The 26,988-nt window shown below is 49.1% G+C and overlaps 1 protein-coding gene across 2 annotated transcripts in view; it reads left to right on the top strand.

The window, feature by feature from the left end:
• The first annotated feature begins 634 nt into the window (after positions 1-634).
• Positions 635-26,988, top strand: part of LOC149304394 (polyamine-transporting ATPase 13A3-like) — a 38,294-nt gene continuing 11,940 nt past the window's right edge. Inside the window, exons 1-24 of one of the 2 annotated variants that reach the window (XM_089479781.1) lie at positions 635-1,161; positions 9,204-9,288; positions 9,822-9,915; positions 10,651-10,824; positions 16,252-16,431; positions 16,510-16,661; positions 16,851-16,920; positions 17,770-17,904; positions 18,062-18,134; positions 18,576-18,707; positions 18,801-18,983; positions 19,093-19,250; positions 19,527-19,715; positions 19,811-19,872; positions 20,764-20,914; positions 21,233-21,349; positions 22,572-22,589; positions 22,732-22,885; positions 23,946-24,066; positions 24,156-24,280; positions 25,320-25,495; positions 25,624-25,761; positions 26,103-26,182; positions 26,317-26,359. In XM_089479781.1, the coding sequence (XP_089335907.1) occupies positions 9,865-9,915; positions 10,651-10,824; positions 16,252-16,431; positions 16,510-16,661; positions 16,851-16,920; positions 17,770-17,904; positions 18,062-18,134; positions 18,576-18,707; positions 18,801-18,983; positions 19,093-19,250; positions 19,527-19,715; positions 19,811-19,872; positions 20,764-20,914; positions 21,233-21,349; positions 22,572-22,589; positions 22,732-22,885; positions 23,946-24,066; positions 24,156-24,280; positions 25,320-25,495; positions 25,624-25,761; positions 26,103-26,182; positions 26,317-26,359 (2,682 nt within the window). In that variant the 5' untranslated portion in view covers positions 635-1,161; positions 9,204-9,288; positions 9,822-9,864. Of the gene's footprint in view, positions 1,162-6,995; positions 7,014-9,203; positions 9,289-9,821; positions 9,916-10,650; positions 10,825-16,251; positions 16,432-16,509; positions 16,662-16,850; positions 16,921-17,769; positions 17,905-18,061; positions 18,135-18,575; positions 18,708-18,800; positions 18,984-19,092; positions 19,251-19,526; positions 19,716-19,810; positions 19,873-20,763; positions 20,915-21,232; positions 21,350-22,571; positions 22,590-22,731; positions 22,886-23,945; positions 24,067-24,155; positions 24,281-25,319; positions 25,496-25,623; positions 25,762-26,102; positions 26,183-26,316; positions 26,360-26,988 lie in introns of those variants that run through there. The other variant, XM_089479782.1, reaches the window with a different exon arrangement.

The following is a 26,988-nucleotide window of genomic DNA, read 5'->3' as shown; positions in this document are numbered from 1 at the left end:
TCATGCGCTGGGCTGCTCTGTGTCCAGTTTGAACCTGGAACTCTCCTCAGTTATTGCCGGGATATGAAGATGGAGGGCCTCTGACTGGGAGAGAATAAGCAAAGCACACTGAAAGCCTAAGAGAAGAAGAGCGCATTTGAGGCGGAAAACAATCCTTTTCAGGGGAGGGAATTGTGCGTTTTGTCTCTTTAGAGGCTGTTTGATGGCGGTAACAAAAAGAGGGATATCAGTTAAAGTTCTATTATGTCTTTCTTTGAAAATTACTTTTATTACATCACGCTCTATAAATCATTATATAGTGCTATATCATAAAAACAATTTAAAAAGAATGTTAATTAATGTATTATATAGTGTTATATAATGCAAGCTCGACTCAGGCTTGCATCCTTCCGAGGAAGGAGCTAAAAGGAGTACCCAGACTGTCGGGGGCTAATTAGCTGACTTGCTAATTAGCTGACTTGCTGTTCACTGCTATGATCTCTGGAATAGCGGTATATAAATAAAACAAATTATTATTGTTGTTAATGTTTGTGATATAACGCTATATAATAAAATAAATGTTATTATAGAAGACTATAAACCTATATTAAATTATAAGTCTTTTCGTGAGGGGATTTTTCATGGCTCTTTAAGCTTTACTGAGGACGTTTTTAACTTGTTGTCTCTGGAAATGTCTGATGGAAAGGCGGCGTCTAAATGGAGGTAAATCAGTGCTTCAGTAATAAACACGCTCCTTTCTGACTGAGGTTAAAAAAAGGGGAGCTGAAACTTTCCCTCAGCGCGAGGGAGGGACTACATTTCCCAGGCTGCCTCGCGTACACTGAGCGGCGGGGCCGAACAACGCAGTGCGCATGCGCGGTGGAGTAAAGGCGGTGCTCGCCATGTGGCAGAGGAGCGCATGCGCCCGGCGCGGCTTTCCCGGCAGCCCCCGGGAGGTCCTGACGCGTTTGCCGGCGCCTCCACGTTTTTCCGCCGCTGCTGCTGCTGCTCCTTCGTCGGGCTTCTCCTTCTCCGGCAAGCGCGCGAGGAGGAGACGGAGCGGAGCCACGCCGTAGGCCTCGCCGGCCCTCCCTTGCCCCCCGCTTCCGTCTCCCTGGCCCCGCCCCCTTCCGCGGCCCCTCCCCTCCGGCGCCGGGAGATGTGATGAGGAGCCTCGAGCGGGTGAGTCACGTGGGGGAGGGAGGGGGCGGGGCCCACGAGGCGCCGCCCCCGCGTGACGTGTGAACGCGTTGCCCGGTGGGAAGAAGGGACAAAGCCTCGCGAACAGTTAATGCAGTGGCCCCCAAAGTGTGCCCTTTAAGGCATTTTGGACTCCATCTCCCAGAATCCCCGGCCATTGGCCGACAGGGCTGAGGCTTCTGGGAGCTGAAGTCCAAAAGCTCTTAAAGGGCACCGTTTGTGGACCACTACCCCAGAATGTATCTCCTATGGGCAAATAATTCCCAATCTTTCCCCATAGGCAAGTATTCGCCAGTGATTCCCTATGGGCAAGTATGGCTTCCCTGGGGGCAAGTACTGTCATTTGTTAGTGGTCTCCAAACTGTGCTCTTTAAGGGATGTTGCACTTCAACTCTCAGAATCCCAGGCCATTGGCCAGCGTGGCTGAGGCTTCTGGGAGCTGAAGTCCCAAAGCCCTCACCCATATTTGTAGTCCAGGCCCAAACTGCCTTAATCTTTCAGTGCAGATGGAGCCAGACTCCATGAAGTGAATGGGAGATGAACCCTCCTGGAAGTGCTGTGGGTTCGGTGGGCGTCCTCTGGTTGGCATTAGCCCTTGGGTTTAGGCCTAAATGCCCTATGGCTATGCCTTAAACAAAAGAAGCCTGTGGAAGCAGAACGCGGATGTAAAAGGGAGAGAGAATTCCCAGCCCAGAGGCTTTGGATGTGTGTTTTTGGCTTGCGGCGGTAGCACAGGATAAGATGATCTGGGACCTGAACTGGGACAAAGAAACAAAGGTGATGATGATGATGATGATGATGCTGAATAAAGGCTTGGTAGACTTCTTCAGGGACCACAAGGTGAAGCTCTTGGTAGTCCAAACCAAGCCACATGTTCTAAGCCTGTGCTTGAGAAGACTGCCCTGTGCCCCTTTGAAGACCTGCCTAAGCCTTGTGCCCAGAGGCATCGCTGTGTGTTTCCAAAAGGCTTTTTACCATTGTATGTCTTCATTGGTCTCTATTTGTTCCTGACCTAGTCAGGACTGCCTTTATTGGCAGGTCATAAGAATGCAGCACAGAAGTGATAGGAAAGGGATTCTGGCGCTGGCGCTGGGTCTGGGCTGAGCTAGGAAGGCGGCACACTGCAGGAGAAATGTCAGGCTGAGGGACTAGGTCAGGTCACCGACTAACAGTCTTGCGTCCCGGTGAGCATTTGTTTTCTCAGGAGGCACAAGCCTTCTGTCTGCTGGGATTTCTTTCCAAGAGAGTGCATTCGCATACTTGTGCAGCCCTTTCTCCTTGAGGTGCTACTGTTCTATGGGGATTCTTCCCATCCAGGTCATGCCCTGACGCCGTGGCCTTCGCTGCTTGGTTCTACTCAAGAATGTAAAAAGCCACCAGAAGGACCGAAGCGGAGACTTCTAGGAGAGGAAAAAAGTAGATTTGAAGGGATGAAGGGGGACCAGAGCCCAGGAAAACATGGCTGGGGGGCACACAGCTTTAGAACCACATTTTGCTCATCCCTGCCTTACCAAACTCACATCAGAACACCAAGATAACAGTTTTCTGGGGGTCTTTCAGGCTGTGTGGCCGTGTTCTGGAAGAATATCTTCCTGATGTTTCACCTACAGCTGTGGCTGGCATTGAAGATGACTAAATTCTTCCAGAACACGGCCTCCCAGCCCCCCAAAACCCACAGGAAACTATGGATGCCAGCTGTGAAAGCCTTTGGCCAAGATAACAGTGTGTATATCCAATCAAAAATCCACCAAACAGTGAGACCTTTATTGGCCAACCAAAATGAACAATATACACTATATACTCGATTATGGATTTTGCTATGACCCATGGATAGGTTAAGGGTAAAACTTAGGGGCATCTAGCAAAGGATCTAAAGGATGAAGCAAAGCAAAGCAATGTCGAAGAACTTGTAAAGCTCCAGCAGACACTCAGAAGGCCAGAGGGGCAAGAGAGCAGGGATTGGTGCTTCCAGGACAGATGATACTCTTGTCTTTCAAAAGGGAATAGTTCTTTCTTTTAAATAAGAGTTAAGGTACACACAGACTTAATTATTGCCCATTTTAAAACAAATCTTTAAACACTACAAATGGAAAATATCAACAAATCAAACAAATTAACATACAAACTAATAGATACAGAGCAAAGGCACCACACCTATTAAAATAAGAATTACAAAATCCTCAATGATAGATAATACTGTGTTTCAATGTTCTCCTATCCATCCGTAACATATTCTTTTATCTATTTTTGCTCTTATTATCTTGTTTTTAACAAACATTATTGTCTAACTAAATAAATGACTGTTTACATCATTATAGTACTAGTTACATGTTTCTTATTATTTACATATTCATGTATTGTTGTTACTAAAAATTGGTCAACCTCTATGAGTTTATATAGATATTTGCATGCTTATGCAATCATATTCATAATATTATTCCTGTTCATATTGCAGTTCTTTAATCCTATCCATATTGTTTAATGTCGGTCATTTGAGCTAAATTTCTAGGCTTATACATGAATATACGGTACATGTTTGTATATAACTAGCTTGTATAGTTAGCCAGTAAAAACTTATAAAGGTTATGCTTTGGGATAAAAACACCCAGAATCCCCTGGCTAGCATGACACTGGCCATGTTAGCCAGGGGATTCTGGGAGTCATGCCCTCCTCCCGAGTTAAGTTTTGCAAGATCTGACTTCTCCTTTCCTTGGCAAAGTCATTCCATTGTGGGATGTATGCTGGGAATCGTAATTGGAAACGTGTACTTTTCCAGAGAAGGCACTTTACAGGTAATTTGACCAAGATTTGCCCTGGCAAGGGAGAGTCAAGAGCAGGAACAGGAGTCACGCAGCCCTCCAGATATTCTCCCTCATCAGCCCCATAGCCAGCAAGGCCTGCAGTGAAGAATGCTGGGAGTTTCAGGCCAACAGCAACTGGAGGTTGGATCCGCACCTTGATCAAGAGGACCGTGTGAGCTCTTTGGCGACTCTTCTTCTGAGAAATGTAGGGCCCTTGGGTGGGTGGGTGGCAGGGGGGATGAAGGGTGGAAGTGTTGCGTTTCGGAAGGACATAGCCAAATTGGAGTAGATTCAGAGAAGGGCAACAAGGATGATATGAGGTCTGCAGATCAACACCTAGGAGGAAAGGTAGAAGGAGCTGGGCATGGAGGACTGGCATGATGTCCCTCTTTAAATGCCTCAAGAGCTGCTACAGAGAGCAAGGAGAAGCCATGCTCTCCACTGCCCTGGAGGGAGGACAAGGAATGATGGTTTGAAGTTACAGGAGGATAGATTTCAGTTGAACATTAGAAGGTGCCTCTGGATGATGAGAGCGTTTCTGCAATGGAGCCAATTGCCTAGAGAGGTGGTGGGGTCTCCTCCTCTGGACGTCTTCAGGATGAGTCTGGACAGCTCCCTGCTGCTGGGGATGCTTCAACTCAGAAGCTGCACTGGATGGCCCATGAGTCCCCTTCCAACTCTATGGTCCTATGAGTCTGTGATTTCAGTGCTGCAGAAGCAGAGTTGGCATGCAAGGCCCTTGCTCACCAAACTCTGGACAGTCATGTATTTCACAGTTGCACAGTCACAAACACACATTTAACCTGTGTGCATGTAAAGTCACATGCCGTCGCCTTGGAGTAGGGTCCTGGTTGCTGCGTTCGGCATGGTGTCTTCGTGCTCTTTCTCTTCTCTTCTGTCCAGCTTCCCTGGCATGTGGAGTCCCAGTTTCCCATGTCTGCTGGTTGAAGGATGCAAGAAAATCCCTTCAACCTGCATCCTGACACCATTTTGGGTGTACGTATGCTTTGCACACTCAAGCAGTGAGCGAGCTGAGAAGCCATTTTGTCTGGTTCTTAGTGAATGGCTTCAAAGGGTGGATGACACCCTCCAGCCAGAAAGCATCCCGAGATAGGTGCTCCTTCCTTCCCTCCCTCCATCTTAGACTCGCTCCCTCTTTTCAGGTCTAGGCAGAAGAGCAGATAGTGAGATATGGGTTTAATGACTGGGCTGGGTCCCCACCAACAGATTCAGCTGCCCCAAGGAGAGGTGGGTAGGAGCCGCTCACTTAGCCAAAAACATCTGTCTGAGCCTTTCATATTGGATCCTGCTGCTGAGGGGGCCATGGGGGCCCCAGGGATGTGCTCTGCCCCACTTCAAGAGGGTGAGAAATTTGGGGTCAGGCTCTCTCCTTCCCCACTTCCCTCTCCAACCATAAATAGGTATGTTTATATCATGCCAGAATGTTCAATGTGAAAGGGAGATGAGATCGCTCAACTTTCTTGCGTGTGTGCGTGCGTGGCTTCCTGACATTGGGGGGAGGTGTCTGTGACATGTTTGGAGAGGTGTGTTTCTCCCCATAGCGATCTTAATGTTCCCTGTTTAGACATGCCATGTTACAGCAGCAGATCCTGCCTTTGGACCCCACAGCTTCCTGGAGCAGCAAATGGGGCTGTGTTTTGGGACTTGCTCTTATGGGGGTTACTAGAAGAGAGGCTACTCAGTGTAGCAACTGCTTAGGAGACTTCCTTCTTGGGATTACAGTTCCCGTAATCCCTCCAGATAGCTATGTAAGATGTGTGTGTGTGGGGCTGGGGGGGATTCTGGAAGCTGTCATCTAGAAAGTAAATCCCTCCCCTGACCCAGGTTCTGCAGTAAGAGAATCTGGAGCCAAACCCCCGGAGCGTGGCCTCCTGCCTTGACGTGCCGGGCCCCACCTCGCTCTGCTCCTTGCACAGGACTCTGCCATCCATCTTAGTTTCGCCCACAGAGGGAACAACCCCAGCAAACCCAGGTGTCCTGGCATCGGAAAGGAAGGTGGTTTAGCTCCCTGCCAGAAAAGGCAGAAGAGCATCCGGCTCCCAGCCCAACCTAACCTCCGAATCTCTGCCCTGGAGGAAAAACCGTTACTCTGCAGATGAATGATTAAAAAGAAAAAGAAAAGCTCACAAAATTGGGTTCCTTCAACCTCTCCCAGGGTGAACCGGCTTCACCTGGCTTTTGGGATGCAGCCGTTCCTCTCCAGGGATGGGCAGGGGAACCCATCCGCACTGTTTGTTCCCAACCGGGATCAGGGCCTCTCTTCCGCTACCTGATTTGGGACACATGGAGCTGGTGGATTTCTTTCCCAAGAACTGTTGGTATTCCCAAGGTGGGGCTCTCCCTTCTCCCCAAAGGCCTGGAGGGGAAACCAGGGGTCTTGCACTGTCCTCCCCTCAGATCAGAGACTTCTCAGGCTTTGCCACATCGCCACCAGGATCACCATCCACACGCGGCTGCATTCCCAGGGCAAAACCGCGGACAACTGTTTGAGCTGAGCTAGCCCTCCGTTCCTCTTCTTCTTTGGGAAGGTACAGAGCTACAGGGAATTGAGGGAAGGGGACCAAACTGAGAGCTTCTACCAGAGGCACTGCCTCTCCAAATATGAACTCTTTCCTCTCTGGTGAAACCTGACTTCAGTCCCCCCACTTCTAGTGTTGCAGAGAGCAAGACACTGAAAGTGGTTCATACTTAGAACCTTTGTACTTGCTTTGTCTGCATTCCCTAGGTCACTCTTTGCCTTTTGCTCTTTCCTTGGGATGCCTAAACTCTATTTCTGAAATGCTTGGCTGGAGTTTTAAGCTAACAGCAATGCTAGAAATTTGGGGACAGGAAGAAAATTTCAAGGTGTGTGCGCAGAAATCTTACATTCGTTTAGAAAACCTATTTTTCCTCCCTGCTCTAACCAGACACTGTTGGAGCTCCAGCGCAAGTGGTCTCTTGACACCAGAGAGAAAGCCTTTCTAAACTTCCTTCCTGCAGGCAGTTAAACAGGCGCAACCACAGGAGTGGCACGTAAGCGAGCGCAAGGGTGGGTTTGGCCGTTGGCACGCTCTGCGTGGCACTCTTCCTCCCCGACCCATCTCCCCTGTTACTCTTGGGCACATAACTTCTTTCCCACAAGACCAGGAAGCTTGAAACTTGGATCTTGCCTTTTATTTGCCAAACAAACCAACTGTGGCTTTAAAACTTGCCTATCTGGAAATGTTACTGTTAAGCCTCCACCTGTTTTCCTCTCCCAGCAACCGCAGAATGAACTGTGTGCGAAATCCCTTTTTCTCACTCACCTGTTCAGGAAGGAGGCAGGGCAGGTGGCAGGTGGAGGCGCAGGGAGGGAAGGGAGCGTGGCCAGTTAGCACCCGGGCAGCTCTGGGGTCAGGGCCATTTTCTGCCCAGGTGGCGAGGTTGTTCACCAAAGAAGGTTTGAGGATGTTCGCCTTAGACCCTCGAACCCTGCCTTAGTCAGAGCATGGGAAAGTTACTTTTCCTGCATGACAACTCCCAGAAACCCCCAGCCAGTATTCTGAAAGTTGTCAAAGGAAAGTAAATTGCCTAAGCTCATTACCCCACAAAGTGTAGGGCTGCCTGCTTGGTGACTTTGTGGGGAGGGAGAGAGATTCAAGGAGGGATTTGAATAATTGACGATGATATGGAGCCTCCAGTTCAGGAGCAGTGTGCCTCTGGGTATCAGGTGCCAGGCACAAAGAACAATAGAGACACCTTCATTGCAGCCCAGAGTACCTCTCAGTAGATGCTGAAAGGAAGAAGCAGAGGATTGGATTAGATGGAGACCCCCCTCCCCCCCGTTCTGTCTAATCCAGATTGAGAGCCCTTGCTGAGATTAGAGATGCCTCTTAGAGTGGGCACAGGGGCATCTGCCAGTCTGAAGGGCCCTGGAGCAAGAGAGCCACCTCTGCATCCTCTAGGACAACTGCCTCCAGCGGTTTCATCTCTCCAGGAGCCTGTGGAGTGCAGGGATAAATGGCTTTATTTAGTTAGTTGTGTTTGGGGCATTTATATCCTGACCAAGGCCTTGGGGCAGAGTACAAGAATCCTTTTTTAAAAATGTAGACACACAGAAAATAGGTCACTGCCTGTCTGCACCTCTTCTCTTTCCCTCTGAGCATGTTTGTGTATGGATGTATTAGAGAGAGATATCATCCTTGGGTTCAAGGACCAAGAATATCTACACTTTTCTCCCTTCTCTACACACTCACACAGAAAAAAACCTCTGTTCAAAAAACCCAGAATATATTGTTTCTCGCACAGAAAACCTATTTTCTGTAGAGAATGTGCATTTTCTGCATAGAAAAACTATGCGTGTTTCTGGGCAAAATGGCCAGAAACATTTTCCAGACGGTTGTGTCTCATTGTTTTTCTTGGTGGGATTTCCTGAGCATTGGGAGACCCTTATTTCATTGAAGTTATGCAAGGCAATGAATATTTTCCCCACTCCATGTGTATGTGTTTGTATACATATACAGTGCGCCCTTGGTATCCGCTGGGGTTTGGCTCCAGGACCCCTGTTGATACCAAAATCTGTGGATGTTCAAGCCCCATTATATACAGTGGGGTAATAAAATGGTGTACTTTATATAAAATGGCAGGATCAAGATTTTCTTATTGGCATTTATGATTTTTAAAAATATTTTAAAGCTGTGAATATGGATACAGAATCTGTAGGACCAACCGTATGTTCGTAGTTTTGAAAGACATAGCTGTGTTAAGCATAAAAAGGAGAAAGGGAGGGGGGTTATAAAAGGGAAAGTAGCAACACCTTTAAGACTTACTGTTTTTACTTTAGCATGAGCTTTCATGGATATGAACCCACTTCTTCAGATGCAGTGCAAAGCAGTATTAAGCCCTTGGGTATAAAGCATATTTATACAGTTGTGGGAAAGGGATAGCATAGAATCCAGATGTATGTATACCGATCTGTTTATAGCACACTCTCTCCAAACATTGCCTTTGTTGCCTGGGCACACTCTTTTGACCACGTTCTGACATTGTTCAGCCACACATGTCTCAGTTTTCATCCATAAATTGTTGCAGGTGTGTAGTTTTCCTTCTGCACAGTGTTGTGCCCTTCAGAATATCTTTATATTTTATTCATTTATATGTGAATACTCCTCACTCCTTTTGCACCAAGAGACCGAACTACTCAAGGCAGCTTTTCCCTTTCATTCTTCATTTCTCTTTCTCCAGTTCCTGAGCAGGCTGCCAACCTTTCCGTCCTGGATGTGGCCGGTGGATCCAGGACCCTACAGCTGACACAGTGACAAAAGCTGCCGTAAGTTTGCCAGATGTGTCCCAGTGGCTGGGAACCTGGTTGCCCTCCCCTTGCCCTGCTCTGACCTACTGGCCAGGCTGCTTGTCGGCCTTTTTTAGCCGGTCCCTGCAGGGTTACAGCCACAGGCTTGTGGTCAGGAGGAGGCAGAAAAAACGCATGCCTTGGAAGGGGCAACAGGGAGCTGCATTCACAGCCGAGAATAAGCGGCTCCAGAGGTGGCTCAGGCGGATGCTGACGTGCGGAGAGAGACGGATAGCTTGGCTGACAAGGCTGCTTGTCTCCAGGGCCAACAGGGAGGAGTGGTGTGCTTTGGAAGTCACATGAAGAGGGAAGGAAGCCTGAGGGGTGGACAAGGGAATGGGGCAAAGAGAGGTTTATGTGACATTAATGTGGGTTAATGTGGGGGAAGAAGGGTGAGAGGTTGTTACACTCACACATGCACACTTATGATCCCTTGCTGGCCTGAAATGTGTGGCAGTTGTGGCCATTTCTGACAGACCCCCCCCTCTTTTTGTTCTCCGTTGGTCCCTCAGGAGCGTGGAGGTGGGGTAGGTGTGTCACCCACAGGAAGGAGACATGGAGAGAACGGGTGAGGCGTACGTGAACCGCGACAAGGAAGACGAGATGGTCAGTGGGGCACGAGTTCCCCAGACCTTGGTGTTGGGGATTGGCGGGGGGGTTCAACCCACTGTACCAGGGACTGGCAGCATTTTTGTGCCCATTGGCTTCAATGGTCCCCTTCCCGAAAATTTGCAATGGACCAGCAGCCAGAAGTTTACAGACTGGCACTGGCCTGGAGACCACCACTTTGAGTAGCAACTGCCCTGACCCGTGGTGCCTGCCAATCCAGATTGGTTAATCCAAAACATCCGTCACAGTTTGCTCCCATTCCGCCACACCCGATGTTAGGTGAAGGGCCATAGTAGAGCCCCTTGCTTTGAGTCATAGAATCATAGATTTGCATGCAGGAGGCCTTGGATTTTATGTCTGGTAACAACATCTCCAGGAAGGGCTAGAACCCTGAGTGAGTGCATGCTGGCAGGCTATGTCAAGCAGGAATGGAGGAGCTGCAGCTTCCAAGGCTTTTTTCCTGCTCCCCAGCGCTCCTGGACACTCCCTTTTTTTGCGGGGGGATGCCCAGAAATGACCCCAAACCCTTAAAAGCTTCACCCTACTTGGAGGAGCTCCAGAAGGATAGGGGCTTGAGGATCAAGGATGTTTATCATTCCTCCTGTCCTCCTCCTCCAGGTCTGTCCGCTTCCATCAGAGAGGGGTAAGATGGAGGAGCTCCCAGGTCTTCGCTGTTTGATATTTTTCTTCTTCCTTCAGGCCTGACTCTTTCTTCTCTTCTTCCGCACTCAGGAAATCTCTGGCTACAACCTCTGCTACTGGAAACTGGCGCTGGTCTCGCTGGGCACAGTGTGCAGTGGAGGCTTCCTTCTCCTCTTCCTTTATTGGCTGCCAGAGCTGAGCGTCAAGTGGACCTGCCATGCTGTGCCATTGCAGGAGGCCCGGGTGCTGCTGCTGAGGACCACGGTAAGGAGCCAGGGACAACGTCTCCACTGCTGAGTCCTTGTAGAAGTCAAGAAGGAGCCAGGACTCAGAACGGGAGAGCCCTGGCTTCACATCCCCAGAGGCTCAGGCCCCATCCCAGGCAGCATCCCCAGACAGGGCTGGGACCTCCCTTGTCTGCTTGACCATGGAAGAGCAGCTGCTGCCGCTGCCAATCAGTGTCAGTATGACTGAGCTGGAGGGACCCATGGCATCCTGATACCATCTGAGGCTGCATTGTGCACTCCTTTCTAATCTTCACAAAATTAGTTTCGGACTGCAACTCCCAGAATCCCCCAATCAGTAGCCATGTTGGATAGGGAATTCTGGGACTTGTAGGCCAGAAAGAACATTTCCAGGCACTGGCGCCTTGGTTTGTACCCCACAATTCTCTTTCTCTTTGCTACACACACAACTTCCCTGACCTTCTTTCTGTCCCTTCCCCAGTTTTGAGTGCTCTTTTTGTGCCCAAACCGGTCCTCTCTGACCCACTGCCACATTCACACAGTCAGCATTAGAGGTGCCATTCACAGTTCTTTGGAAAGAGAGGGCTTGATTTTTTGTTCTTATTTCATGGAGGAGAGAAAAGGTGTGCCTCTCCTTCCCCTGCTGTGCTCCTGTTTATTCCTAAACTCACTCCCTTCTCTAAATGGGATTTGGAGGGTTAGGTAGCCATTCTAGTAAACAGCACCCTGAATAGGTGTGAGGGTGGCTTTTAGGTTTTGATTTGGGCAAGATCTATGACCTTTAGGGCCATTGGTTTGCTTGCCCGTCTTCACCAAACTGTGGTGTTGTTTTTTATAGAGGATAGACTAAAAGAATACCTGACAACCAATGTAATCTTCCACCTGACATTTGGTTTTTGAAAGTGATTTTAAATTCAGCTTTTAAAAATGTTTCTAAAGAGTATTTCCTCATATATACATGTAATAGGAGCCACGGTGTGCAGAATTGTTTTTTTAATGTTGTCATTATAATTATTAGTATCAGTGCCGACAGGGTTTCTTTAAAGATTGTTCCCTCGAGGAAAAGTGGCAGCCAGGGCTGGGCTGAGGGCAGCCATTCACTCCCGCCTCTCTCTTTTCCCAGCAGACAGGGTCCCAGCCTCCTGTATTCTGGGTTTAGCTCCTCCTATTTGCTCCTGTAGGCAGGGATAATAAACAAAAGACTGGCCCCTATATAGGGAGGAGCTAGCCCCCCTGGGCCCCAGTCTTGTTCCTGCCTATGCTCCTTGCAGGATGTGTCTCTTCGAGCCAGCAAGGTTTTTCCTTTCTCCAAAAGCGGTTTGAGAGTTTCTTGGCCTTCCCTTCTTCTCCTCTCTCCTACCATTCCCCCCTTCCTTGGTGGTGGCTATGGCAGAGGACCCTGAGAGCACTGGCTAAGGGTCATCCTTAGCTCAGGCTTCCCTAGCTCAGGGTCTGCCAGCTCAACAGAGGGAGCTGGCTTCAGAGGGAGACCCATTGGGATGGGTTTGCTGTTGCTCTGCAGCTTCTTCACTACAGCGACTCCAGTCCTTTTCTTCTCTTCGTTTCTCTTGCTGCCTTGGAAGCATGAAGAAAGACTTAATATGGCAAGGGCTCCCAGGATTGGACAAAGGTCTTGGCTTTGCCAATGACTCTCCCTCTCCTCCAAAGCTTCCCCCTTTCATGGGGGGAGCACAGGAGATTTCTGCATACAGCATTGCAGCACATGGGAGCCGTGGGAACAGATGGTGAGGGGTTTCCCCTCCATGTCTCTGTTTCTCCACATCACCTCTGCCCAGCCTGTTTAAGGCCAGGGATCAGTGAGGAAACTGGCCAGAAGTCATGGAAACTTCCCTCCTCAGCATCTCTGCTCAGCCAGAGTTCAGAGGACAGGCCAGCCAAAACCATGGCAAAGGATTTCTCTGCATCACCTCTGCCCAGCCTGAAACGGCCAAGGTCAGAGAGGCAAGCCAGCCAGAAGACACAGGAAAAGGGTGAGTCCTTCCTCATGGGCCTCCATCTCTGTCTCCATTGGGGCCAGAGCCTTTTTGCCTTAGCTGGAACAGCCTAAGACATAAGATGAGCACATGGTTCTACCTCCTTTGTGCAAAATGTTATCAGCCATAGCACTTCTCATTGAGAACATAAGCCTTAACAATACAGATTCATTTAAATGCTAATAAACAGGGTGACTCAAGCAAGGAGAAGGCCTCTGGTCACTCAGCAGACTTCTAATGCTTACATGCATTGAGGATCTTTGGTAAAAACATCTCATAGGAGGTGATAGATATATTGGATTAAGGTGACCAACTAAGCTCCACTTTAGTGGCAAAAGGGTTATGTTCCTGTTATAAAACACAGGGAACCTCAGTCAGCTAGCCTCAGGAGAGGTGGCTCCCCTTGCCTTCCCTTCTTTCATAGGAGAGATGTCTGTTAAAGGGAAGAAACTAAAAAATACAGTTTCTTCCATGAGATGGTTCTCACTAATACAGGGGGTTAAGAAAAACTCTTTATCAAAAACAGACAAACAGCCTCCTCTCCGTGGGGAGGGAGAAACCCCCCTTTCTCCATGAGTGTTTTAAAACAATATAATCAGGTTTTTCTGCTAAGGGGTTGCTTCAAATCCCATTCAGACATCCTACAGAGCCCTGAGGAGTCTGCCACAAAGATCACAATTACCTCTTACCTTGGCTAGATAGTTACATTTTAAATAAGAATGCCTGCTGATGGACTTGCCATTCAGCTGCTGCCTGGCTTGGAAGACCTATTGTAACAAGGTCTATCATGCATATGATGAGTTGGGCTCAAGGCCATGAAGGTTCATGCTGCCAATCCTTCTTTTAGTGGTCTCAGGGTGCTACAAGATTCCTTTGCATACTGTTGGGCATGCTTTGATTGTGATTTCCTGCATGTCAGGGGGTTGGACTTGATGGCCCTTGTGGTCTCATCCAGCTCCATGATTCTGTGATTTTATTGTTATAAGGTTAGCTGCTGTGTGGGTGAGTGTCTTATCCTTGTCTGGGTTTTCATGCCAAGGTCCGGTCCAAAAAACACCATTGTCCACTGCCTTCTGAGGCTGGGAAAATGGACTTCCTAGTGCCTGTGCCTTGTTTTCTGCTAGCACATGTGCTCAGATTTAATATATCATACAGCTCCATATAGACACTTACACCAGCCACCTATAAGCCCACAGCTTGTGTGTGTGTGTGTGTGTGTGTGTGTGTATTCCCCCCCCCCCAAAAAAAAAAAAACCAAGAAAACCAATCTGATTTTACTATTTTATACAGGAGACTCCATTTGACTATTCCATTATATTTTATGTGACTTGAGCTTCCATGGATTTGGTATCCATGTAAAGTCCTGAATCCAACTCCAGTGCATATCGAGGGCCCACTATACTATTTAAAATTTAGGTTTGTGTTCCTTTGACAGATCCTTTTTGTGGAGAAGGTTCTCTCCTCGAAATTAGATACCAGAGTGCTATCCTTGCCAAGCCCTCTGTTCCCATTTCATGACTCCTTAATCAGCAGTTCATTCAGCCGGGAGACCCCTCAGCCTTCATACTGGTTGATGATAGCCTGCTACATGGAGTTGGGGTGATTTTTGAAGCCTCTAGACAAGTTCATCCTCAGATGAAATCAGACTTAATTCTGACCACAGGCCCTGTTAACACAGAGTGCCTCCACGCTTCTGCATGGACTCACCAATGTCTGCGAGGTAAAGGTTAATCCAGTGTCTCCTCCATGGGATTAGTCTTATTTTACACAGGTTCACAGATGTTCCAGTAAAGAACTGCACATTGTTTTGAAATATTAGTTGGAGGTCAGACATTAACATTCCTCTTGCAGAGCGGTAAGTCTTAATTGCTACAAGTGAAATCACCTTAATATCACCTTCATTGCTATAACCAGTTGACAAGGTGATCAGTGATCGGGTGGAAGCCGCCATAGGTCCAGATTAGATCAGACTCTATTCTGATTGATGACATCATCCACCATTATCCACCTTTTAGACAAGTTCTCATCGGCTGCTTCAGGTTTTCAGTGGCTAACCTGCTATAGTCCATCCAAGATGGCATTAAAAAAGAGACTAAGACCCAACATGGTTATAAGGCAGGTGTCTGCCATCACATCGGTTCTGCTCCATACGAGAGCAGCTAGAATGGCGGCCATCCTCACATGAAGAGGCTGTTGAGGGGAGTTTCCAACAGGGCCAGCCCACCAGACATCATTTTCCATCTTGGGACGTGAACACGGTCTTAAAGGCGCTGACAGTTGGGTCGATCCAGTCCCTTCGGGAGGCCTCCCTCAAACACCTCTCCCTCAAGGCCATCTTCCTCATGGCCATTCCCTCCGCCAGATGGGTGTCAGAGCTGGGGCCCTGTCGATACGTAAAGACTTGTGTATTTTTAGGCCTGTCTCAGTGTGCCTTCGTCCAGACCCTACATTCATGCCTAAGGTCAACTCAGCCTTTCAGGTATCACAGGACGTTCTCCTGCCTTCATTCTGCCCTGATCCTAAGAAGGACTTGGAAAAGACCTGGCACACATTGGATGTGTGCAGAGCCCTCAAAATCTACATCAAGAGGACTTCAACCTTAAGGTCATCTGAGATGTTGTTCATTTCCTTTCTCCCGGGCTCTTTGGGGTGCAAGCTATCTGCCTCAACTCTGAGTAGGTGGATCAGGTCTTGTATTCAAGAGAGCTAGTGAACTCTTGATCTCACTCCACCCGAGGGGGTGATGGCGCACTCAACCAGGAGTGCATCGACCTCTGCGGCCCTGGCCACTAGCGCCTCCCTGTCAGACATTTGCAGGGCGGCCACATGGAAGTTGCCTTCGACCTTCATAAGACATTACAAACTGGACGTGTCTCAGTCCGCTGAGGCGTCATTTGCAAGGAGGGTCCTCCAACAGATTGTGTCGGTGCCCACAGTCTCCTAGCAGCACTTCGCTCCCGGTTTGAGAGGGCTTTTGTAAATCCCAGAATACAGGAGGTTAGGACCCTGTCTGCTGGGAAAACGAACGTTGGTACTTACCTGTGATACGTTCATTTCCAGCAGACGAGGGTCCTAGCATCCTGCCCACCCGGGTGCTGCCTGCAGCCTCTGACCCTGCCTGCCTCTTGGTGGACCTGCCTTGTTCTTCTAGTTGCTGGATTGGTTTTTCTGAGTTCTTGTTTGTTCTTGGACTAGTTTTTTCTAAGGTGTTCTAGTTAACCCTTAGCTGATGTTACTAAAGTTCAGTTCCTTACTACTCGCATGGCTTGTTATTGACTCAGGCCCAGGGGGCTAGCTCTTCCCTATATAGGGGCCGGTCTTTTGTTTATTGTCCCTGCCTACAGGAGCAAATAGGAGGAGCTAAACCCAGAATACAAGATGCTAGGACCCTCGTCTGCTGGAAATGAACGTATCACGGGTAAGTACCAACGTTCGTTTCTCCCCCCCAACAGGACGAATTCCGGACTTGGTTCCGGATCCAGGTCTGTTCCCTCTCGGCCCCCGGATCTGATCCCTTGGGTTTCCCCCAGCTGTCGGAGAGCAAGAGGCCCCTGTGCCAGGCCGTCCCACTGGAGGACTGGGATTGTGAGGAGGGACTTCTGAGCCCCCCCGGCTTCAGAGAGCAGACAGAGGTGAGCTGGTGAGTGGGAAGGAGGCCGGACACCTCCTTGGCCGCAGTGGGCTCACCGAGGCCCTCCTTCTCCTCCTAGGTCCGCTTCTTTGTCCACCACAACACCCGCTACTTCTGGAGCGTAGAATCCCAGTCTTTCCAGCGGCTTACGGCCCTGGATTGCAGGCTGCCTTTCTCTTCCCTGCACACCATCCACGGGAGTGGCCTCCCTCGCGGCACCCAGGACTACCGGTAAGTAGGGTTAGGAGGAGATCCAGCTGGTGATGGTGGGACTCTGTGGGCAAGCCCACGCTGTAGTGGAAGTCTCTTCTGTCTACAGAGCGTAAAGGGAACAGCTGCAGCAGATGGGTGGGCAGGTGGCCAGCTGAGAGAGACCACCTCCTACAGGTGTCCTCTCTGATTCTAGTCCTCTGTCCTCAGGAGGCTTTTCTATGGCGCCAACCAAATTGATGTTCAAGTGCCTTCCCTCCCCAAACTCCTCATCAAGGAGGTAAGTTTCTCCCCCATGTTACACAATCCCCGTCTTTGAGACCCCTGACTGTGCCGACACTGCTGTCATTTTGTTGCTGGCTAAAAACATAACTGTTTACTAAATACCTTTGGGGCATGACTGATCTTACTTAAATTTGCATGTGTTTTAGCTGCTTTTAAGCTCTTCTGTTTTCACTATTAAATTGTTTAATGTTCCTTCAGTCTTTAAAACAGTCTTAAGATTTATTGTTTTAAACTGGTTAAATTGATTTTTGTGTGTGCCACCCTGAGGTGATAGAATCATACAGTCACTGAAAACAGCCCCCTGCCTTGCAGGAGTGCACAGTTAAAGTACTCCCAAGAGATGGCCATCTAACCTATGTGTAAAGGCTTCAAAAGAAGGGGATTCCACCATCCCAGCTATTCCCTCAGTCAAGAGATTCTTCCTAATGTTTAGCTGGAATCTTTTTTTTTTCTTTTTTTGTAATTTGAATCTATTGGTTTGTGTCCTGGTTTTTGAAGCAGCAGAAAACAAACTTGCTCCATGTCTTCTATAAAATATTCCTTCAGATATTGAAAGATGGTTGAATCGTATCCCCTCTCAAGCTTCTCATCTCCTGAGTAAACATATCCAGCTCCCTGAGCTGTTCCTCATAATGCCCTTCTCTGAACATGTTTCAGTTTGTCAATATTCTTCTTGGACTGTCCTTGGATCCTCATATGTGGAGCACATAAATATTTTTAATAAAAGCAATAAATAAGTGTTGGCATCCTTTGTGCAAACCTTGGCTGCCATCTGGTCCTGAGGTGTTCCCCTTGCCAGGAGGGCAGTCTCCCTAACCCACCTTTGCTTCTCTTTCCTTCCCAGGTATTGAATCCCTTCTACATTTTCCAAGTCTTCAGCATGGTGCTGTGGTCCCTGGACAACTATTACCTGTATGCCTCGGCCATCCTCTTCATGTCCCTCGTCTCCATCTGCTCCTCCCTCTACACCATCCGGAAGGTATGTCAGAGGAATGGGGGAGAGACTGACCTGAGAAGGGCCTGAGAAGTCTTTGGCAAAGAGATCGGGGTGGTCCATCCATAGGGGTGCCAAGAGGGACATTGGTAGGAATGGGTTTTTGGAGACTGGAGCTGACTTTTCTTCTTCCTCTGCTCAGCAATATGTCCTGCTGCATGACATGGTTGCTACGCACAACATCATCCGGGTGACAGTGTACAGGGGGGCGCATGGTGAGTAAGCAGCAGAGGAGATGCCAAGGGGCTATGAGGAGCCTGGACCTGGCCTGGCCCAAACAACTGTAAGAATTATAAGAGTTGGAAGAGAGACGCCAAGGGCCTTGTAATCAAGCCCATAACCGTGCAGAAACCACAGTTGAAACAGCCTGAGAGGTGGGCCAGCTAACTTCTGTTTAAGAATTTCCAAAAGAAGAAACATCTGAAAGTTCTTTCCCATGTTTAGCCAGAATCTCCTCTGTCTTGTAACTTTGAATCCATCGATTCATATTCTATGCCATAGAGCAGCAGAAACCAGGTTTCCTCCACCTTCCATGGCATAATAGCCCTTCAAGATGTTTAAAGACAGCTGAATGTGGCCTTGATGCACAGCAAGGAAGTTTTTGGAGGCTGTGACTTCCAGGATCCTCCTCACCAGACTTTGTGTTTCCCTTGCAGAGACAGAGGAGATCTTCTCCACAGAGCTGGTGCCAGGTGACGTTCTGCTGGTTCCTCCAGAAGGGCTGACTGTGCCGTGCGATGCGGTGCTGCTGAGCGGCACTGCCATTGCCAATGAGAGCATGCTCACTGGTACGGGTGCCAGGCCTCTGGCCTTGTGGGGGTGGAGTAGGGTGGTGGAGGGGCAGCCACTTTCCTTTGGCGCTGATCTCTTCCCACCTTCAGGAGAGAGCGTCCCTGTGACAAAGACAGCCCTGCCTGACCCATCCCGAGCGGCAAATGGCCCCCACCAGGATCCAACCTATGACCCAGAGGAGCATAAGCGCCACACACTCTTCTGCGGCACCTCCGTCATCCAAACACGGTACTACTCTGGGGAGCCTGTTCGGGCGCTGGTCATCCGGACAGGTAATGACAGCTGTGTGTGGGGACACTGGGCCCTGACCCTGGCTCAGGAGGGGGAGAGTGGCAGCTGGCGGGAGAATTGGTGCAGCCTCTGGCTTTTTCTCCCCACCAGGTTTCTCCACCTCCAAGGGGCAGCTGGTTTGCTCCATCTTGTTCCCAAAACCAACCGATTTCCGCCTGTACAGAGATGCCTACCGCTTCCTCCTCTGCCTGGTGGGCGTAGCTGGGATTGGCATGTTGTATTCGGTGATCCGCAGCGTGCGGCAGGCGGTGAGTGCTCCTGCGGTGTGGGGCAGGCGGTCCAGTTGAATCTGGATGGTGCCACTAGCAAAGGCTGGTGGTAGGAAGGGCACAGAGGACTCCCTGGAGGTCAGCCTGCCAAGTGGTCGGAACACTTCTGTTATTTCCTATCACAAAGATGCCTAAATGGTCATATCTAGATTCTTTTTTTTAAGTGCCTGAGAGAAGGGAGGTCTAATCCAGATTCCACCCACCCACCCACCCCCTCTCTCTCTTTCTCCGCCCCCCTTCTGTCTTCACTACTAGGAACCAGTTGGCCGTATCATACTGGAATCCCTGGACATCCTGACCATCACGGTCCCTCCTGCTTTGCCAGCAGCCATGACAGCCGGGGTGGTGTATGCCCAGCGTCGCCTACGCAGGGGGCACATCTTCTCCATCAGCCCCCAGCGCATTAACATCTGTGGGCAGATCAACCTGATGTGTTTTGACAAGGTGGGGCTGCTTCTCTTTCATTCTTTTAGCCCCCAAGCCCTCTCCCTCCTTGTCTTGGGCCTGATTGCTAATGGGATCTGGTTTACTTTTTGCAGACTGGGACCCTGACTGAGGATGGACTAGATTTCTGGGGTTTCGTACAAGCTCAGGACGGCTGGTGAGTGAAGGAAGGAAGATGGAAAGCTCTTCTTGCTATCGCTTTTCACTGCCCACCTGGCGAGGACTAGGAATATCCCTTCTTGTTGGAGATGGAGGGCGGTGCACCACTGCATGGTTCAACAGTTGGTATTTCATAGAATTGGCTCCACAATGAATGGTACTCTTTGGAAGTAGATGTACACTGGGCCATCCCTACTATAGAGGTTGTGGCCATTGCATGATGTTAGGATAGGTCCCCACAGGGCATGCTTCTCCATAGGGCTAATATTTTACCCCAAACTTTCTGTATGGGCTGCATCCCCCCCCCCCAAAAAAAGCCCTAATATCTGTTTGCTTCTGCAGTCACTCTCAAAATGGTGACAGGAAGAGATATGCCTTCTCTTCCTGTCACCATTTTGAAAGTAGCCTCAGAAGGAAACAGGTATTTGGGGATGTACGGGGTTCTTGGTCACTTTGGGTGGGGGAATTCCCCCCCCCCTGCATGTTTTTATTTGAGAGGTCTCCTATGGGATTCTAAAAAAAAAAAATTGACCAAAGACCATGTCAATTTTTAAAGAAAAATTGGGTCATGGGGAGCTTTGGAGGACTGGTGGGGTGCAGCAGGGCCGACAAAGTGGGGTGAGGGCAGTTTACTCGTCCTGTCATAGGATCTGGTTTAAAAACAAAATTGTGAAATATTCAAGAGGGTTGGCAACCCAGCTTTCTTGTCTCTGTTGACAGCCTGACCATCCCACCTATAAGGTTCCTTTTAGTCACTTATTCTGCATTGGTTCCTGTGAGTTCATCTGTTCCTGTCTGACTCAGTATCAGAGGAGCTCTGTTTTCCCCTGGCTGTTGGTCTCTGAAAAGTGTGCTCATTTCCTTCATTCTTGTGTCCCTCTTTTCTCAGCTTTCTCTCACCTGGACAGGACCTCCGTTCCCCCTCCCTGACCAGCTCACCCTTTGTCGCTGCCATGGCTGCCTGCCACTCACTCACCACCATCGGGGGACGGCTCTCAGGAGACCCTCTGGACCTCAAGATGTTTGAGGCCACCGGCTGGGTAAGGATTGGTTGCAGGGAGGGTGAAGAGGTGGGCAAGCTTGAGACTTCGGTAGTTCCATCTGTCCTTAATGGTTTACAGGAAGGTCATGGCCACACCACTTTGGTGTGTTTCGGCTCCACAAGCCTGCAAACCTGTAGCATTCACTGATAGATACTTTTAAAAACATGCATATATCTTCAGTGCACTTGAATCAGGTGAAGGGGAGTTAACTGTTTTCTAACTACATTGGTGAGTGGCATTACCTGTTATAAGTTCCTTTTTTTTAAAAAAGTAACATCCAAAGTATGGCACGTCAATCCTCCTTCTTCTGCACAGGTTCTAGAAGAGCCCACTTTGGAGGAAACGGCCCGCCACGACCAAATTCAGCCCACGGTTGTACACCCTCCTGACCAGGAGCCTCCGGAAAGCCCCAAGGAAGCCCCTGAGGATGAGGTGAGTAGGAGCTGTGTAACCATGAAACCTCCCCCCCCCCCTCTTCCTGATGTTGCTGCTGTTATTATTATTACACTCGTCCCTCCACATTCACTGGGGTTAGGGGCACAGGACCCCTGTGAATATGGAAAAATCGCAAATGACAGAAACACGATGTTTTCACCTGAGAGAACACCTCTCTAGGAATCTCTAGGTCCTCTAGTGCGACTCTGGTCAACATCTGCCAGGCATTGACCATAGAATTGCGCTGGAGGAGCTACAAATGCCTATTGGAGTGTTCTCTCTAGGAATCTCTAAGTCCTTCAGTGCAACATTTGGTTAAAGTTGACCATAGAGTTGCTCTGGAGGACCTAGATATTCTTAGAGAGAGCATATTAATAAAATCCATGATTAATCAAATGCGCAAAAGTCAAAACCACAAATGTGGAAGGGACGAGTGTATTTTTATTTATGCTGTGCCTTTCCCCTCAAATTGGGACCTTGGTGGCTTAACAAATCAAAATGATTAGGATATAGTTAAAACATGGGAAAGATCAACATTGAAATATAATTGAACTGCCAACAATATTAAAGCAGTTTAAAACATACACTTGAAATAACACCGCCGCTGGGCCAGCTTCCTCATTCTGATGGGGGCAGAGGGCAAGTTGAGGCAGGGAGCTAATAGGCATCCAGTGGGTTTTAAGTCAGGAGTCGTTCAGGCTTTTAAAAATTTCATTTCCTACCAGATGAATATTTCATCCACCAAATCATTCTTCCCCATCTCCACTTCCCTGCTGCTGCTGCCATATCTCTTTTTAGTTTCTGGTCAAAACAGTCAAAGCATTGTGGGGTGGTCCAGTTTGATCCTAAACAATGATTCTGTAGGCATACATGTACACCTCTGAACTGTGAGAGTTTCCAGAGAGAGGAGCCCCCAGGACAAATTAGTTTGCAGTGGGTCTCAGTCTTTTGGTCCACTGTGTGTTCTGGAATTCATCTCCAGAATTCCTGGCCACCTGCCATTCTGGCTGGGACTTGTGGAGTGGAGGTCCAAAAGATCCAGAGGACTGACGTACGAGAATAATTAAACTAGATGGCCATGCTTCAAAAAGAGAAGCCCTCCCACTGCAATTGCCAGAAAGAATTATTGGTTGCCCATATGGAAGATTCTTCTGAAATTTCAAAAAATGTAATCTCCAAATCCATTCCCCTCAGTTCTGACTTTCCTCTTTCCTTTCAGGAGCTAATGGAGTTGATGGTGAGTAAACCTAGCGTTTGCCTCACACCCAGCCCTCATATATACCACGTTCCCTTTTTTGGGGAAAGCCATAGGTGCCTTGACTTACTGCCTCCTGCTTTCCTTGCTCACTCCTTCTCTCCTGCCCTACTACCCCTTGCAGAAAGTCTACCAAATCGGCCTCCTGGTGCAGTTCCCCTTCTCCTCTGCCTTGCAGCGCATGAGCGTTGTGACCCGCACGCTGGGTGAGAAGCGTCTGATGGTTTACATGAAGGGAGCCCCAGAGACTGTGGGCAGCCTCTGCCGCAAGGAGACGGGTGAGTTGCTTCCAGGGAGGTTTTTGGGTGGGGGTGGGATGAGAGGGAGAGGGGCAGGAGCTTGATGTAAGCCACCTTGAACCCCAATCTTAGGGGAAAGGTGCAATATAAATAAAGATGACAATGACAGTGATGACAATACCGGCAAGTTTCAATTTAGATTAAGGTTATGTTCCTGGACTCATGTAAATTGAGATTGACATAAATTAAGGGAGGCAGTTCCATAAGAAATCATTGGAGACCAGTGGGGTGTGTTCTGATGGAGCTGGGCCATTTTACTCAACCCACAACCCAATTTTCAAAGAAGGTTAAAGTACAAAACATCAGAGCTTACCTTTTCCAGGCTAGAAAAACCCCTCCCTCCCAGATGCTATGAATCCAGTTGCTCAGACACGCTCCCAAGCAAGCAGGAAACCCCTTCCAAAATTCTAAGATAGTGGGTTCTTCATCATCCTCCCCATGCCTAGCCTTCTAAGCAGGTAAAGGAAACCCTTTCTTCCATACAACAGCAAGGTCCAAGTTTCTTCCTCCCCATTACACTCACCCTTCAAAGCAGGCAAAGGAAATCCCTTCCTTTCAGCAATGCCAGTTGTTTCTCTCCTCATTCATTCATTTTTTCCTGGAGAAGTGTCTCAAATTTGAAATGTTGTAAATTGGGACAACGCAAATTGAGACCGGCCTCTAGCCGAGTGGCTGTTTAGACCACAAAGGACACAGGAGAACTTCTTGGTTGTCTCTCACTATGCTGGGGAAGAAAATCACTGGCTTCAGGTGGAGAAGGGGGGAAGGAGAGCAGAAAGAACTCTGGAGGATCCTTGGGTGCTTCCCCTCTGATTCTCTCAATTGCGGGAGCGTGTTCTTCCCAAACATTTACAGAGAAAGTACTGCTCAGTTTGGCCTTTGGGTAAACAATAGGAAAGCAAAATGGGTCTGGGGTGGTGGTTTGAAGACTAAAGATGCAGGAGCCCCATTTCTATGGGTCAGGAGGCATCTGTGCCAGGGAACTCCAGGGCTTAGTGGGGGTATAACACCTGCCCTGATGCCCAATGGCAAATTTCAGTTCCAGAGAACTTCTCTACTGTGCTGGAATCCTACACACGGCGAGGGCTGCGGGTCATTGCGCTGGCGAGGCGGAGGCTGGAAAGCAAGTACACATGGCACAAGGTCCAGCACATCAGCAGGTTGGTTTCTTTTCAGCCTCCTCCCTGTAGGCCCCTGGGGGTCTTCACAGACCTCCCCACATGCCCCTCCATCCTTCTCTTCTCTGCAGAGACATCATTGAGAGCGGCATGGACTTCCTGGGGCTGGTCATGCTCCAGAACAAGCTGAAGCCTGAGACTGTGCCGGTGCTGGCAGAGCTGCGGAGGGCCTGCATCCGCCCAGTCATGGTGACAGGTGTGCTGGGATGGCAGGGGAAGTGGAGGTGGGATGGGAGAATGGCAGGAAGGTGTCCTGGCTGAATTGCAGGTATATCTTAGGTCATGTTCACCAGCAGTGCCCTTTCTTAGGGAAGGCAGATGTGGCCACAGTGGTTCTTGCCTTAGTTACCTCCCATTAAGACTACTATGATGTGCTCAATGTGGAACTATCCTTGAAAAGTTCATATAACATTCGGTTCTGCAAAAAGTGCACTGGGTTGCAATTTGCTTCCCAGCTCAATTCAAGGTGCCGGCATTGACCTACAAAGCCCTCAATGACTTGGGCCCCCAATATCTGAAAGACCAGTGCCTCCCATATGAGCCTGCCAGAAATTTGAGGTTTTCTCTCTAGCAGCACATTTGCTGTGGACCTCTCTGCCGCAGGAAGTGAGGCTGGCCCTATTCCTTTTAAGCTTCTGTTGGGCAGCCAGTGCATGGAGACAGTAAGATCAGATAGAATCTCATTATTTTCCAGATCCAGTTTTATTGCACTGTTTACTGCAGATACACTGCTGTTACCTGACACTAAAAGTCTGTGTTTCTCCAGCCCTCCTTCACTATTCTTCCAGTGCTAATGCTGGTAAAAAAAATATCCAGGTAGGCTGAGGACAAGGAGGGCAGAAGGGCTGGGGGATCATAAAAAGTCTATAAAAAGGAGTTTCTTTGTCAAGGGCTTTGTTAACTGGGGCATGCCTATATAAATATGTTCCCTGCTGGGTCCTAGGTATAGGGGCTAATGAGAAAAGGAGGCCGATGACAGAGATGGCAGTAGTGAAGGGATTTCTTTCAGGGGATTTCTTATTAGGACTCCCCACCAGCAACTTTAGACACCCAACCTATCCCCTTCTTTTGGGGAGGGCTGATCTGATGATGGTCAGTCTTGGCTCTTTGGGGAGGGGGCTATTATCTCAGAGCAGTAAGAGGGGGATCGGGGCCTGAGGAAGGCCTGGGATGCTCAGCCTGTCCATGGGAAGCTGTCTTACTGTGATGGTGTTCCTCTCTCCGCCATGGCCCAGGAGATAACCTCTTGACGGCCATTTCGGTGGGCCGTGAGTGTGGCATGATCCCAGCCAAGGGGAAAGTGATTTTGACTGAGGCCCTGCCCCCCAGGGACGGGCAGCCAGCGACCATCAACTGGCAATACACAGACGAACTGCCCGCCCCAGAAATACCCAACAAGGCCAGCAAGCAGGTGAGGTTTCCTGGTTTCTTCTTGCCTGCTGACCCAATGACATCTCTGCATTCCTCATGGACTGAAGCAGGGAACAGAGGGTCTTTCGGGAAGTTGAGCTGTTTCCCATCCTGTCTCTGGCATCCCAGGAGATCAAGCTGATGTTAGATGAAGAGGAGCTGCCTCCGGTGCCCCGGCCAGGGATTCCTGAGGTCAGCTACCATTTTGCCATCAGTGGGAAATCCTTCTGTGTCATCTCGGAGCACTTCCCTGACCTGCTGCCCAAGGTGAGCCTCTGCTGACAGGACCCCGCTGCTCCTTACTGAGCCCAAAGGTTCCATTCCCAACTTGGCACCTTCCACACTTGTGGTGGACAACACCTCCCATCATCCTCAGTAATTGTACTGGCTGGAAGGAATGGGCGTTGGAGTGCAACACACCTGGAAGGGTCTAGTTGGGGCTTCTGAAATCTGTGAAGGCAGGATGGAGGGCCACAGAGTGATGAAGTGACATGGTCTATCTGCTTCCTTGGTTATGGGCTGACTTACACTTGAATGGTCCAACTCTGATGCCCAACCCAGGCTCTCACTTGCCTGAAGCCGCTGTCTCTTTCATTGGTGTGTTACAGCTGCTGCTCTGTGGCACCATCTACGCCCGCATGGCCCCCGACCAGAAGACGCAACTGGTGGAATCCCTGCAGAAAATGGAGTGAGTGCCCAGCCATGTCTCAGCAAGCTGATTGCCAGGCCTCTTTTGGGATGGAGGAAGGGTCCATTTTCTTCAGGGTGGAAGGAACAACTCTCCTTCCCTCCTTCCTCACTAACATGTCTTCTGTCTTTCAGCTACTACGTGGGCATGTGCGGGGATGGAGCCAATGACTGTGGAGTAAGTTGTTAGTCTGTCTGCACCACATTGCTTGGCACACCCACGCATGCGTCTCCTCAGCCCCTCAGATGGTCACCAAAAAGGCCTTCTTCCTAGTTTTTATCTCTTTATTCATGTATTTAATTTATAGCTCACCTGTTTCCCAAGGTGGGACGTAACATTGTTTCACAACATATATTAAAAACAAAGCAAAACTAATAAATAATTATTATGATAAACATATTTAACATTTGAATCAGTTTTAAAATGACAGTGAAAATAAAACTACTGCACACACTTCTCTTCAAATAAATCAATCCACGGGAACTAGTTAACAGTCTGGACAGCCATGAAGAAAGCCTTACCTTTTGTGTCCTTACCACCTGCGAAGGTGGGATGGGGAGAAAGCCCTCCCCTGAGGATCTTAGAATAGAGGCAGGGTCCCACAGGGGGACACTATAGTCTGGCTTTGTGGGGCTAAGCTGGTGAGCCAAAGGAGGGCTCCTCTAGCCCAAGGCCTTTTGCCCTCTCAGTAGCGTGGATCTGGGCTGCTTGGTGAGAGTGGTGAGGCAGAGCAAAGGATTCTGGGAGTTGGGATGAGCACTTGTGTGTGGGTCAGTGGGCTTAGAGAGCAGGCTCACCTGGAGCCT

Source organism: Sceloporus occidentalis, unplaced genomic scaffold (genome assembly GCF_023333645.1).
Source record: "Sceloporus occidentalis isolate IW3139 unplaced genomic scaffold, rSceOcc1.0.p SCAF_14, whole genome shotgun sequence".
In the NCBI taxonomy this organism is placed as follows: Eukaryota; Metazoa; Chordata; class Lepidosauria; order Squamata; family Phrynosomatidae; genus Sceloporus; species Sceloporus occidentalis.
This window is presented reverse-complemented; position numbering and strand designations above follow the sequence as displayed.